The following is a 13870-nucleotide window of genomic DNA, read 5'->3' on the forward strand; positions in this document are numbered from 1 at the left end:
GAGTGATTTATATTGCTAAAGATGAAGAATACAGTCTTTTAAAGTTGTTTTTTGTGTTATTCTGTCTGAAGTGATTTCCTAGATACTTTTGCAGGAACACACACACACAAAACCAAAACAGCACAGCATGTTTTTTTGTTTTGTTTTGTTTTGTTTTTTTGCTGATACTTGTCCACTTCTAAAGAAAGAAGAAAATTATTCCCTCCAGTGTCACTACTTTAATGTAAAGCTGTGTATTGTTATTCATTGAGATATATTGCCATGTGACATTTTTGAAAGCACCTCATTAAAGGCTGTAGAGTTATTTATGAAATCTACGGTCAAATTATTCAAATCAATCTGTCATAATGTTTGTATTTTCCCCTGAAATATAAAGAAAAGAAATATAAAGGAAAGAAAAAAAAAGGCATCTAGAACAACCGACTAATCAAATATATATATATCTCCACATCATGCCTTGCCAGCAAAGATTCCTCTCTGATTTCAGGAATTCAAAGCCAAAAGGCAAGGTTAAAGACAGAGATTCAGGCTGTATGTCCAGTCTAAAATTAGTTTTCATGCTACAGTCTAGATATTTGATTAGTGTGCATGGTTAGAATTTATTTCTGGGTCTTACTGTCTGTTAAATGTTCCAATCACTTTGGGCAAACCTTCTGAATTTTTCCTCTTTTGCATAATCCAACTTCAATAAATATCAATGCCTAGCTTAAGAATACTGCTCTGCATGCTAGCTAACTCATGACGTTGCTCTATTTGTTTTGAAGAATGCCACCAACAAGTGCTTACAGAGCCTGATTTTTAAAAAACACTGAGCAGTCTCAGCCACCCTGGAGACCCATGAGCACTTAACTCTTCAAAACACAAGCCCGGGAGACTGATTCAAACCTGTATCTCTGTATGTTTGACTATGTCAGGGCAGTAAAGAGTTCTTTTGCAAAGCAGTATATATTGCATGTTCATATAATTTCAATCACTGTAAGCTTTTTGTCTTATTTGCCTTCATTCATCCCTACAGTATTTATTATGTGCACTTTATTGATTTCTGTATTCCTACATCATTAAAAAGATCCACTAAGAACATTCAATATGTATTTATATTTAGAAGTGCCACCACAAACATTAAGATGATCCTTACACTTTTTTCTCAAGTGTATAGTTGACAATTAATTTCTGTTTCAAATAAACAAACAAAAAAGCTGCAGAACTTTTATACTCAACATTTTAAAAACTATCCTCTTTAATTTCTTTAATTTATCCATGTCACTTATTTTCTCCAGTTTCAAAAAAATACCAGTAACCATAGAATCATAGAGTTACAGGATCATAGAAAGGTTTGGGTTAGAACAGACCTTAAAGGTCATCTAATTTTGCACACACACACACACCCATCATAGGCAGGGATACATTCCACTCTCCCAAGTTACTCATACTTCTATTTGTCCATGTTTCTAGTAAATTTATAGAATCTGACTAAGCAAGGGTATTAGGTAATTTTTGTATTAATATATTAATTTCTTAATATGTTTTTATTTAGGGTATGATCAGTTCACTTAACTTCCCACAAAGGAATCATTTTTTCTCAATATCAGGGTTAACATTTTGAGAACAGACATATAGCACCATGTTTAAACTCTAATTGAAGAGCTTTACTTTCACAGTACAAGAATGAAAAAATGCAAGTTGTTTTTCTTACCATAATGAGGAATTATTGCCCAAGCCATTGCAGATGCATAGATACCGCCAATCATCCAAAACATACAGAGCCAACTCAGATGTTCACCTCGTTTCTCCCGAGCAAGAACTTCCGAAAAATAGGAGAAAACTATTGGCACAGCTCCACCAATCCTAAAATGAAATATACACCATACATTAAGGGAGAAAGTAACAACTATTTAAAGTTTGGATAAGGTCTTTTAAAACCCAAACTACAAGCAGCTTTCCTAGCAAGACTGTTTTTTTCACAAATAGCACGAGGTACTGAAGAGCTATTTAGAAAACTGTCACCGGTTTGGATGCAATTTTTGTCAAAAATTTCATTGAAAACTCTATATACAATTCAACTTATTCAGTGATTCAAATGGATTGTCAATGTGCTGGCTGCTGAAACAGAAACCAACACAATGCATTGACTTTCACCACAACAAAAATCCTGTAATCATAGCAATCTAATGACAAATGTCAAAATACATTCAATTTAACTGAAAATATTAGCAATTTTCCCAAAGAATAATAGATATTTCTCTAAGTTTAAACTCCAGTGTTTCAGTGCTTAAACAGGAATGGACAAAATTCCAAGTATGTTGTTAATATATTTTATTTCATGCATATTTTAAAAATATGTTATATTCATTTGCACCATGTGATTTGCTAAGCCCATGATGGGCTTAAATTTTTTATGGGAGAGCCTATGCATTCATAAAATATCCACAGATCTTCACAGAGTAAAATAAATAAATAATTTTTAAAAAGAATTGAACAAAAAACTTCAACTTGGTTTTGCAAAATTTATTATAACTCAAATTTTGTATCATTGTCAGTACTAGGTTTCAAATAATCTTTTAGTGTCTTTAACTCTTCACTACCAATGCAAACTGTCAAATGTTCCACAACAGATTAAGTCTTTGTGGGCTTTAATTTCCTGCTGAAGAAAATACCTGTGAAGTTTGAACAGATCTTCAGATACACAAGATTAAATCCTTTAAAGAAGTAATGACTTTCATGGTTGAAATTTTTAACTCAGCTTTAAAGATAAATGTGTATTTATGCTGCTGTTTCAGTGACTGCCAAACTGGGAGCAAAAAGAAGGAATTTAGAACAGATTAAAACAAATATAGAAAGTAAAAGATGAATACAGAAATGGTATTTCAGTGCTAGGAGAAATCAGTGCCATGTCAATGCAATATTGTTTACTTCAAGGTATCCTCAGGTATTGCAATGAAACACTGCATTGAAAAGTTAATTTGTTTAGGGGACTGCTATTCTGTCATTTCCTTCTACACAACTCTACACAAAGTACCGCCAGTCAACTGTTACCTTTAAAATTAATGTTTGCCATAGCTAAGGTTGCTAACATTCTCTGCAAGTTCTGCAGAGATTCGCACCTCTGTGATTTCTTGTTAGGTGTACGGATAGAGTTCCCATGTGAGGACTGTATCTTGTGTTCTCATGGGTAAAAACTCTAAAAAGTTTCACCAGGGTATTGCTCTCTCACAATGAGGGAGATTGTCCTGAGAGGTTGTCCTGGAGGCCCAGGATGAGAAACAGTGGGAGAGGCATGGCTGAGGGTGGAATCACAGCTCATTTTGCTGCAATGAAGAAGGCCTACTAGCTTAGTGGTGCTATAGAACCTGTAGGCTCTCCAGTTCCCAAGGTTTAAGTGGCTTACAGCAATTATTTCTTACCCTCCAGGGCTCAGGCCATGCTTTTATAGTGTTACATGTATTTCTGTACACTTTCTATACAAATTTGTTCTGTGAACTTATTGGGAGAGGAAAATCAAAAAGAGATTTAAACGATGCACCCTAGGAGAACAGAATTTTAATGAAACTACAAAAAAAAAAATAAAATAAAATAAACTACAGTATATTTGCACTTATATTGTCACAAACAAATCCCTGCAAATCTACCCTAGAAGCCATGATTTGTCAAAACAGATTTTGGTAACTGCACAGTGTGACAGATGGAAAATAAATAAATAAAAAGCATCCTGGAGCCTCTGGCTTCAGAGAGCCTTTGCTTATTGGCAGATACACTAAGCAAAGTGTCTTGAAAAGCAAAAGTATATAAGGAAGAGACACAATGGAGTGGAAAGGAAGGGGGGATGTAAAAACCCACACCACCATATAGAATACTAACTGTACAAGGCAGAATGTTGTTCTGAAATATCTTGTCTTCTTCTTTTACAAATATGGATGAGATCTAGACTCAGAGTAAAGATTGCGTTTGTGCGTTGACATTTGCAAGTTTTTTACTGGTGATTTGTTAAGTATCAGAGTTCTAAACACAGATTCACTGCTATGCTCATGAGATTTGGAAGTAGCCCACCTTCTTTTGTCCACTTGCATCTACTTTTTCCTCTTCTTCTTAAACAGTTTCTTCTTTCACTTCCAAAAGTCTGATTAAAAACATCTTTGTTATTTTCCTCCCAGAACTTCCTCTAGATTGGCAAGATATGCAAAAGCAAGTACCCAGATCAACTTGTTCACCTTGCAAACTGCTGGGATAAGCCCTACAAAACAGCAGCATGCTGTAGGCTATGCATTGCTGATCATTCCACCTATTTTTAAATCCAAGTGCCTGATTGGATTATGCAAGCTAGAGAAATTGTCTTCTAGGTACACACATGACTTGTATGCTACCAATAGTGAGACTCCCTGTGATAGACTCATGTATGATTATTTACAGAACTCTAAAATACTGTTAGCTCTGAAGGAAACTGATGAGTAAATAATTAAGTCCACAAATTTTTCCAACACTACTAAAAAAAAAAAAAAAAAAAAAAAAAAAAAAAAAAAGACAAGTCAAATTTTATGTCAAATACAAGCATATAATTGCAAAGAATTTGTTTGTCGTACTTATGCAGTTAGGTATGCCAGATAAGCTGCTTTCAGATGTGCCAGCACTGGCAAGCACAGAATCATTTCTGCATCTACAGGGACATTACTAGCAGAGATACAGGTGTGATCATCACACTCTACTCAGCATTTGTCAGATCACACCTGGTGCACTGTGTCCGGTTCTGGTTCCCAGAGTTCAAAAAGACACAGACTGAAGAGTGTCCAAAGGAGGGCCACAAATATAATCAGAGGTCTGGAGAACCTGTCTTATGAGGAAAGGCTGAAGAGTTAGATTTTTTCACACTGAAGAAAAGAAGGCTCAGGGCAGATCTTATCACAGTGCTCCAGTATTGGAAGGGCAGACAGTACTTAATGTGTGACTACAAAGAGGAAGGATCTTTTTCACAAGGATCCACATGGAGAAGAAAAGGGATAATGGGTACAAACTGCACTGGAAGAGATTTCATCTTCATGTAAGAAAGTAATTTGTTACAGTGAAAACAATCAGTCACTGGAACAACCTCTCCAGAGGTATGATAGAATCCCCTTCATCAGTGGCTTTCAAGATATGAACGGGCAGGGTGCCAGATCATTTCATCTAATCTCCCTTTTCCCATTAAGGTTGGACATGATCTTTCAAAGTCCATTCCAGCCTGGGTTGTTCAATTCTATGATTGTTTATGAATTCTTGGTCTTTTGCAGATCTCTTCCTTCCTCTTTTTCATTTCTCTTTTCAAGTTTTTACTTTCTCTTTTGAGTTTTCTGTTGTATAGGCTCTACCTTATTTCTGTGTTTCACTTTTCTAGTCTTTCTCTTTCATATAAGCTTCCTTTCCCATTAAAATATTGTCCTCTTGTCTTCACAGTCTTAAGATAGACCATTTTTCTCCCAGCTGTGTCAGGTTTACGTCAGTCAACCTTTAACCACAGAAGAGGAAGAAAGGCCTGGAATCAAAGCTATTTGGAAAGCTCATACCTTGCCAACTGCTTCCTTGGCTTGCCTGAGAAACATATTGGCCTTTTTGGCATACACTATCAGCTTTGAAGCCAGTCACCTGCAGAGCTATTCATTAGCTCTCAGTGTACAACTACGGATAGCCATGGGTGGGAGGCAGCTGGAGTTTGCAGAGGAATTAAAGTCAGAAGGATTACAACCCTTTCAGGGTAAGAAGACACACGAGAAAGAAATAGAGCAAATAAGCGTAAAGAGGTAAAAGATAAGTACAGCATAATAATGAATACTAATGGCATATAATTATAAAAGCTGCCTGTTGGTCAAGATCTGAAGTCCTTGACAGCAACTGCTTGCATAGTAGTGTTGTGCAACTGTGCTGTGTTCACATGGCCCATATCTCTGCTGGAATCTTTTGAAAGTTGCTATGCATACAGACCACTAGCTGTCCTTCCTGTCTTGGTCATTTAGAGAAGGGCAGTATAAATGGTATAAATGTAGGAGTTATTTGCTGCTACACACAACATGCAAAAATGGTAGTAAATGTCAGCTTGGTGACCTCAAAAATTGCTAGTTACAAGAAATCTCATCTACAGATCTGAATTTTTGATAACTGTTGATCCCTACAAAGATGTGAGGGATTCTAGCAAGATCTAAATGATGAGTTTAATGCTACTGCATTGACACCAGTTCTTTATATGTTAGATCCCAGTAATGTAGAAGGACTACTGCAGGTGGCTTTGCAGAGAGATTTTCTGAGAAAGGGATAAAAAGGCTGTCTGAAGGTGAGTCTAGTCTAACATCTTGTGGAACATATATACTATATGATAGTAAATATTGAGAAAGACTCACAGGGTATGACGGGCTTTTTATTGGCTTTCGGTTATATAAATTCACCACATCTAAGCCAAGTTTACTAATATTTCTGTGGATCTTAAGAAGACATTTGGTCAAACTAGTGTTTATAGCAAATTAAAAGAAATCTCTATATTCTGGACATAATGCTTGGTTTGTAAATTATGACATGTTTGTTTAACCTTTCATAGTTCCCTCATGAAATAGAATCATTTCAGTGTTGGTTGAATAATTTTTAAATTGTAGTTGGCCTCAGGATATATATTTATTTCAGTTACCTTTATACAACATGAAAACTTTGATTACTTTTAGAAGCAGCATTTGGGCTATATAAGTATAATACAGTTTGGGAAAATGTATCATATCTCTGTTTACTTCAAGGCAACCTAAATGAAATTTGCTGGGCTAATACAAAAGTATAGAGTACTTTTAAGCATGTTATTCTAAACTAAGTTGTTGTACATGGAAAACTCTATCTAAAATTACCTAAAAGCACCCCCTCTCCCCCTCCCCCCCGCCCCAAAAAATAAAATCAATAAAAAAATATAACTTTCTGTAATAGACATTAGATAAAATTCTCTAGTTGAGATTAGTATTTCACTGTGCCAGTGTTGGATAGGCAACAGCTCCCTTTCCATTCAACGTAGTAGTGATATTATGAGTCATAATCTGGTATTAGAGAAAATTTACTTTGACAGTTTCAAAGATAGATCTAACAAGGTGCTTTTTGATGATAATTTTAGCACATTTCCCCCTTTCCTCCCCTTCTCTCCACTGACTAATGATGAATACAGCTCACAGCTTCCTGTCTAGCTGTTTCTACATTGTAGGAAACCATGTCAAAAGCCCTGCTAGACCTTTATCTGACTTTGGGATTCAATTTCCTTTTGATTTTAGATTTTGGATTAATCAATGGAGGAATCACAGTTATGATATTTTTTCCACAAACGGAAATGATGTTGCAGACTACCCAACATTTCTTTAGTCTTTTCACCAGCTTAAGTTTACCGTTGAGACTTTCATATCCCTCAACACCTTGTACCAAGCAGTATCTTAATATTATTTACACTGTTCTTATTCCAAATAATTCTTCTTCTTGGGAGGAGGGGGGAGATGCAAAACTTTTAATAGTTTCAAGTTTTTCAGATGCAAAAACATGATCAGAAGGTGGACTGTTTGCTGCTGTTGCTGTTGTTTGATTGTTTTTCCTGATCAGTTTACTTCTGTAAGTATGTTTTGTCTACAAGAGAATCTGAGGATAATCTGTTTTATATTATTTTCTATAAATAAATTATTATATCAGATACTGATTTTATTGTTCATGCTTATTCATATATTTATATATATCTTTGTATTTTCTAGAAGATAGAAGAGCAGTTTAAAATCCCTTCACCTTACATCTCATGATTTCATATCTCATGAATAGCTCTTAATATTTAATTGACTTTTCATTATCAGAAGTTGTCCAGTATGGACAACAAAGGTCAAGTGCTGACTTCATGAACTAGGCAGACTAAGCAGGAATACAACAATCTTCTGGACGTTGAAAGGATCGTGAAAGAGAGAAAGTGTCATTCAACAAGGTCAAAGGTTGTTTTTTCAGAACAAAGGTCCTTTAATCAGCTACAGAGATATAGGAACAAGGAACATCTTACTGTAGTGAAAATTTATTCTTTGTAAAAAGTGTCAGGGTTTTGATGAAAATGCAGAACTTTGGGTAGTCATAACATAAAATCTAGAAGTGATAGTGACCTATAAAAGGAAAAACAGGTAGGGAAGCTGGATGGGATTGTTATTATTCTTTTAAAATAAGTAGAATCCTCATGACTCTAAGAAGAGTCACATCTAAAAGTTTGGTGTTAGACTCTCCTGGCAAGAGGACGCCCCACATCCCTTCCCTCAATCCTCTCCCCCTTTTAGGCTCTTTCTTGAACCAGTTTAACAGTACTTAGTGCTATAGCAATTGTATTTTGGTGTCATTGTCTAGATCTACCCTGCTTCAGACCATTTGTGGTTTTTGAAACTGCAAACACCATACGACAGTGTTTTTGCACTATGGTTACATAAACCAGAGCCAACAAACCATACAAAAAATGGACTTCATATGCACGGTTTTACCGTACAGTGTTCTGTGCTCTTCCTAGCTGTTTCACATTGAGCATTCTAAAGAATGAAAGTGGCCAGCAATGGAATCATAAATGAGAGTTTTTGATCTGAATCATGTAAACACCAGAAGTGCTAAACTACTCCAGAACAAAACTCTTCATTATCCCAGAGTGCAATAAAGGTACAATTAAGGTATGTCATGTTAATTAGCTTGGGCATCTCAATCTCAGCTTAAGTTTAAAATTACAAACTTAATGAACCATGACCAATATCTTAAACATTTTCACCAAGTAAGAAGTTATTTAAATTAAAAGACAAGTAAAGCCACAGGGCCACAAACCTTCTCCTTATGGAAGGAGCATTAACATTTGGCAAGATATAAGGCCCAATTTTAAATTTGACAGTCTTGACTACAGTGGTGTTATAAATATTTGACACACAAAGGCAATAGAAAATTTATAAATATTACTGAAATCTTACACCCATGAGGGGAGTATTATACTGCTTAATCAACAGACAATACATAGAGAAGCTGAGATATAAAACAGTTGATATAACACAGTTAAGCAAGTTAAGCAAATTCCCAAAGCAAGTCTGTTGCAGAATGAGAACAGATCTCAATTTCACACTTTTCAGTCTGCATCTTTCTCCTAAGGTCATTCTTCTTCTCCTCCTAGTTTTTGTTTACAATTTTAGTAGCTGCATTGATTAATTTCCTCACCCCTGACACAGGCTATATTCCTGCATTAAATAATGAACTTTTGCAAATAAAAGACTTAATAAAAGCACACACAATTGTAGAAATGAACAAAACCAGAGGAGCTTACCCAAATCCAGAAAACAATCGACAGAAGAGGAAGAAGCCATACCCCTGGACAAATGATGAAAGGAAGGCAAAGAATCCATTGACAGACATGCATATCAGGAGTGACTGTCTCCTTCCCACCTTGTCTGCCAAGCCTCCCCAGAAGAATGCCCCCACCATCATCCCAAGGTACACTATGCTACCTGCAATACACACAAAAGAAAAAAAAAAAAAAAAAAAAGGAAAGAAAGAAAAGAAAAAAAAGATATTGTTTTGTGAGCTACAAGACTGACCACAATTGACCACGCCAAAAATAGTTGTATGTATTTAAATGATTTGGTTTCAGCCATCATCTCTCTTTCCAAAATAAGTAATATACAGATTAATTTATCCTTTTTCAGTGAGTAGAATTTGCATGCATAGCTTTGCAAAAGTACCTAGGGAGAAAGATTTCCTATTGTTTCTGTGTCATCTGCTAGCAGAAACACTGAAGCTTAATATAACTATTAAATGAGATGCCTCTAGCTAAAACAATTAAAATACAAGCAAATAAGACTGAATAAGAGAAATAATGTCACCATTTCCCCAGCAACAGGACTACATTCAGGTTAAATACTGCAAAAAATTAAAACTTTCCTTACAGAGAGAAATAGTCTGAACATTACAAGAATATAAGCAATCCTGTAGGGGATTAATCACTGGGAGTAAGATGTGTTAAGTCTAAAAGAAACTGATTATGAAACAACGGACAATTTCCATTTGAGATCTACAGAACTGAAGGTGTCCAGCTTTGTCTTTTTTCTTCCTCCTGTTTCTGCTTCACTGTATAGTTTTATTTTAAATAGTGTTGTCCCATATACAAAATAAATAAGTAAATAAACAACAACAAATACAACACTAAAAAATAGTTTTATTTACAAAGAATTTTTAACACAGACATGACAGTTTAGCTTTACATTAATCATACATTACAATACATCATACATTAGAATGAGATGAGGACATATTATTTTGAGGTGATTTCTCTAAAGTTAATGTTTTAAAAGTGAAATACTTTCCAATGGAAAGTTAATCCAGAATAATTAACAATTTAACCATTAATTTCTTAGCGTATTATATGTTATTTCTTTTCCAGGGACAACTCTTCCATGGGACAATGCATGAGGAAACACAACACACTGAGCAGACTGTCAGAAGCAGGAGTAGTTCCCAAGCTTTGGGCAGGTCCAACCAGATTTATATTTTGTTTCACACAGTTCCTGTTTCTTCTTCTACCCACTTTCTTTCTGAGCTTCCCAGATGAGTTTTAATTTAATTAATGCTAAGTCTTGTAAGTCTACTACTACTAAGAAGGATTTAAGTATAAGGCAGTTGGAAACAGCTAAAATATGAGTGAGCCCTTGTCGTGTGACCCTTTTCTATCAGCCATAAGAACTGACAGCTTCCCCAGCTGCTCTGTTTATGATCTCAAGAAGATTCACCTCTGCCTTGCAGAAGGTAAGTAAAACTGAGAAAAATAAATAAAATGCCTGGCCTTTGTTAACTGAACAAAGAGGTCATTCATCACTATTTCCTTGCTTGCAATTCCACATATCAATGTCTGAAGTACTAACACCTGTCTCATGCATCACAAAATGTCCCCCTGTACTCTCTAAGGTTCTGTACAAATAGTTTCCACTGTGCTGTTTCCTTATGAGACACCATGTTAAAACACTTGATACAACACACATTAAAATAAATATATATTAGCAGAGTTATACTTCAGCTAGGCAAGTATACTATTTCATTTATCATTTATTTATCATATTTATTTTAGCACATTTATCACAACTAAATTCCTGTGTGTAGTTTCACATTGGATATTTCAGTGATATTTCAGTGATATACAAATGTTGGACTACACTCCCTGAAGGCTTTCTTATGTTTTAAGATTTTTGAAATAAAAAATGTTGGTATTTATATTTCAGTTATTACACAGAAAACAATAGTAAAAAGATGATCCACATCCATTAATTTCTTGTAAATTCAAGGTCCCTACACAGTAACCTGACTGATGGTTGTCTCTGATGTTGTCTCTGAGTATTAATTTTACATTTTGAACTGTCAGTTACTGAGAAAGATTTGTACAACCATATGGAGAAAACTCTTTTACATGTGATCTGTAAAAGGTATGTGCAGCCTATCTAGTCAAAAACTATATGGAATATTCTCCTCTTCTGAGAAGCAGGTAGGCATAGTAATTTAGAAATATGAATGAGCATGAAACATCTACAGTGTATCTCAAAATTAACAGAAAAAAATACTTAAAAGAAAAAGCCAAATTTCTATCATTTGTATTTTTTCATTCTCTGCATGATTCAGATATCTTCTGAAATGAGAGAGCAGTATTTCCACCATGTAAAATGTAATCCCACATACTTTTATGTATGTATGTATAAACTTCATATACAGAAGCAATAGCCAGAGCAGATTATTTTCATAGGTCTGTTGTCAACTTCTTTATTAAAACAAAACAAACAAACAAACAAACAAAACACCTATGAAAGTCTCTCATTCAAATAATGAATTCCACATGCTTCAGTTGGCTGGACTAATATCTGAATATATGAATATATGTCACTCATCAATGTGGGTAATTGGAAGACAACTATTCCGATAGCCATCAGTTGAAACCAATACCAGAAAATAATTTTTTTTTCTTTAGCTATTTTCTTAGTTAATACAGAATCAGAACAGGATATTTCTAGACTGTCTTTTCCATGATTTCCTAAGGACTAGATGACAGATTCATTGTTTCTCATCATAGGAGCATCTCTTTATCTAAGCAAGACCTAAAAGCTCCTTTAGAAACTCCATTCTCATATGGATGAGAATGTGGGTAAATTTAGAATTTGCAGAAGTCCTACAATGTTTTTGTTGTCTTTCATCTTACAGTTCAGTGCCTGAAGGACAAAGACACTACAATATTCTCTTTAGTTTAATGGTGTTTTGCAGCAGACCTTTATCAGATAGTTGCTTTATTCTGATTATAAATTTTAAATACAGTACTTGGGTTATTACAGTACATGCATTTTGTACATTTTCCAGTCCTAAAGATACAAAGCTTAGTCATTTTTGACATAACGACTCAACTGCTGTAAATTTCTCCTGTGGGCAGGACCACTGTACCACACTTCAGGTTGGCCAGTACTCACAAGCAGTTTTGAAATTATACCCAGCAGATCTGGCACTTGTCAATATTAGTTGAAAGAACTTAGCAGAAATAGTTCAATAGCTGCAGTGACAGCAGATCAATCTCAGAAAGACAAATGAAATGGCTGATACAAAATCTTAAAATGAACATGACCTACATAAAAGCCATTGGGCTCTCCCAGTCAAAAATCTAATTTTAGAAATACTCACCAACGACCAAAAAAATGTATTGATATTTCTATACATTGATATCTCTGAAATACTTTATACACAGAACCTTAATTTACCAAGTACCTACATTCCTCATGATGTATAGAAATATGAAAACACTCTGAGCAATTAAAAAAGTTTCTAAATCTTGAGGGTTTAAAAATATTAACCTTTCTTTGTGATTAGAAGTCTTTTGGTCGTTGTACTGTGCTTTGGCTTCTCTTATACCTACATAATTCTCCTGAATAACATTCAAAATATAGCAGTTAATAAATAATATTTGTTTCCTATCAAACATAGAACCACAGAACCAAAGAATATCCTGATTTGTAAGGGACTCACAAGGATCATCAAGTACAACTACTGGCTTCATACAGGACCACCCAAAAATCAGACCTTTTCCCTGAGAGCATTGTCCAGACACTCTTGGAACTCCGGCAGGCTCAGTGCTGTGACCACTGCCCTGGGGAGCCTGTTCTAGTGCCAGACCACCCTCTTGATGAAGCATCTTTTCCAAATAATGAACCTGAACCTTCTCTACCATAAGCTCATACTTTCCCATAATATTATCTTTGAATTTTTCTCCTAATTGTCTTGCAGATCCTCCACAGTTCCTCTCCCTCACTAAGGATGTATAACCTCTTTCCATCTTGAAACTTCTGCAGCTACTAAATGTACCTGTTTCAGTGTATTTTCCCATCATTCTTCCATTTCCTCTCTTCTGTCTCTCTTTATACAGAACTTACCTCTATTCAATGCCTATAAATATACTTCCCCTACTCTCAACATTTTAGTTATTACTTAAGACCATTTTTTTCCCCATCAATATTCACAATAAACCATAAAAATGACAAATGGAAAAGGAGAAATGTAAACAGTTGAAATAATGAATAGCCACTCAAAAAATGAAAGTAACCCATGATATCAAAGTCCCTTCATCTACCTTTCATCATCCCCTCCTTACCAAACTTTGTAGCTCTTATCATGCCATGTCACTAATTAGAACATAAATCGCATAAGGAAAATGTTATTAATAAGTTAATTAATTAGTTAGCCTTTCATAAATCACATACTGTATTTTGCACATTTCAAAAATACCAATTCTAAATACATAAATTTAAACAGCCTCTTGTTGGCACACCTTGTTTCCTTTCTCATTACCTTTATCACTGGTGATTAAAACAGTAATTGTATG

General features: G+C 34.9%; 1 protein-coding gene across 1 annotated transcript in view; it reads right to left on the reverse strand.

Moving 5' to 3' along the window:
• SV2C (synaptic vesicle glycoprotein 2C) overlaps positions 1–13870 on the reverse strand; it is a 114098-nt gene that overhangs the window by 56974 nt on the left and 43254 nt on the right. Inside the window, exons 3-4 of the mRNA XM_027446670.3 lie at positions 9296–9476; positions 1694–1845 (exon numbers count right to left, since the gene is read on the reverse strand). Coding sequence (XP_027302471.2) covers positions 1694–1845; positions 9296–9476 — 333 coding nt within the window. The remainder of the gene's footprint in view (positions 1–1693; positions 1846–9295; positions 9477–13870) is intronic.

Source organism: Anas platyrhynchos, chromosome Z, assembly GCF_047663525.1.
Source record: "Anas platyrhynchos isolate ZD024472 breed Pekin duck chromosome Z, IASCAAS_PekinDuck_T2T, whole genome shotgun sequence".
In the NCBI taxonomy this organism is placed as follows: domain Eukaryota; kingdom Metazoa; phylum Chordata; class Aves; order Anseriformes; family Anatidae; genus Anas; species Anas platyrhynchos.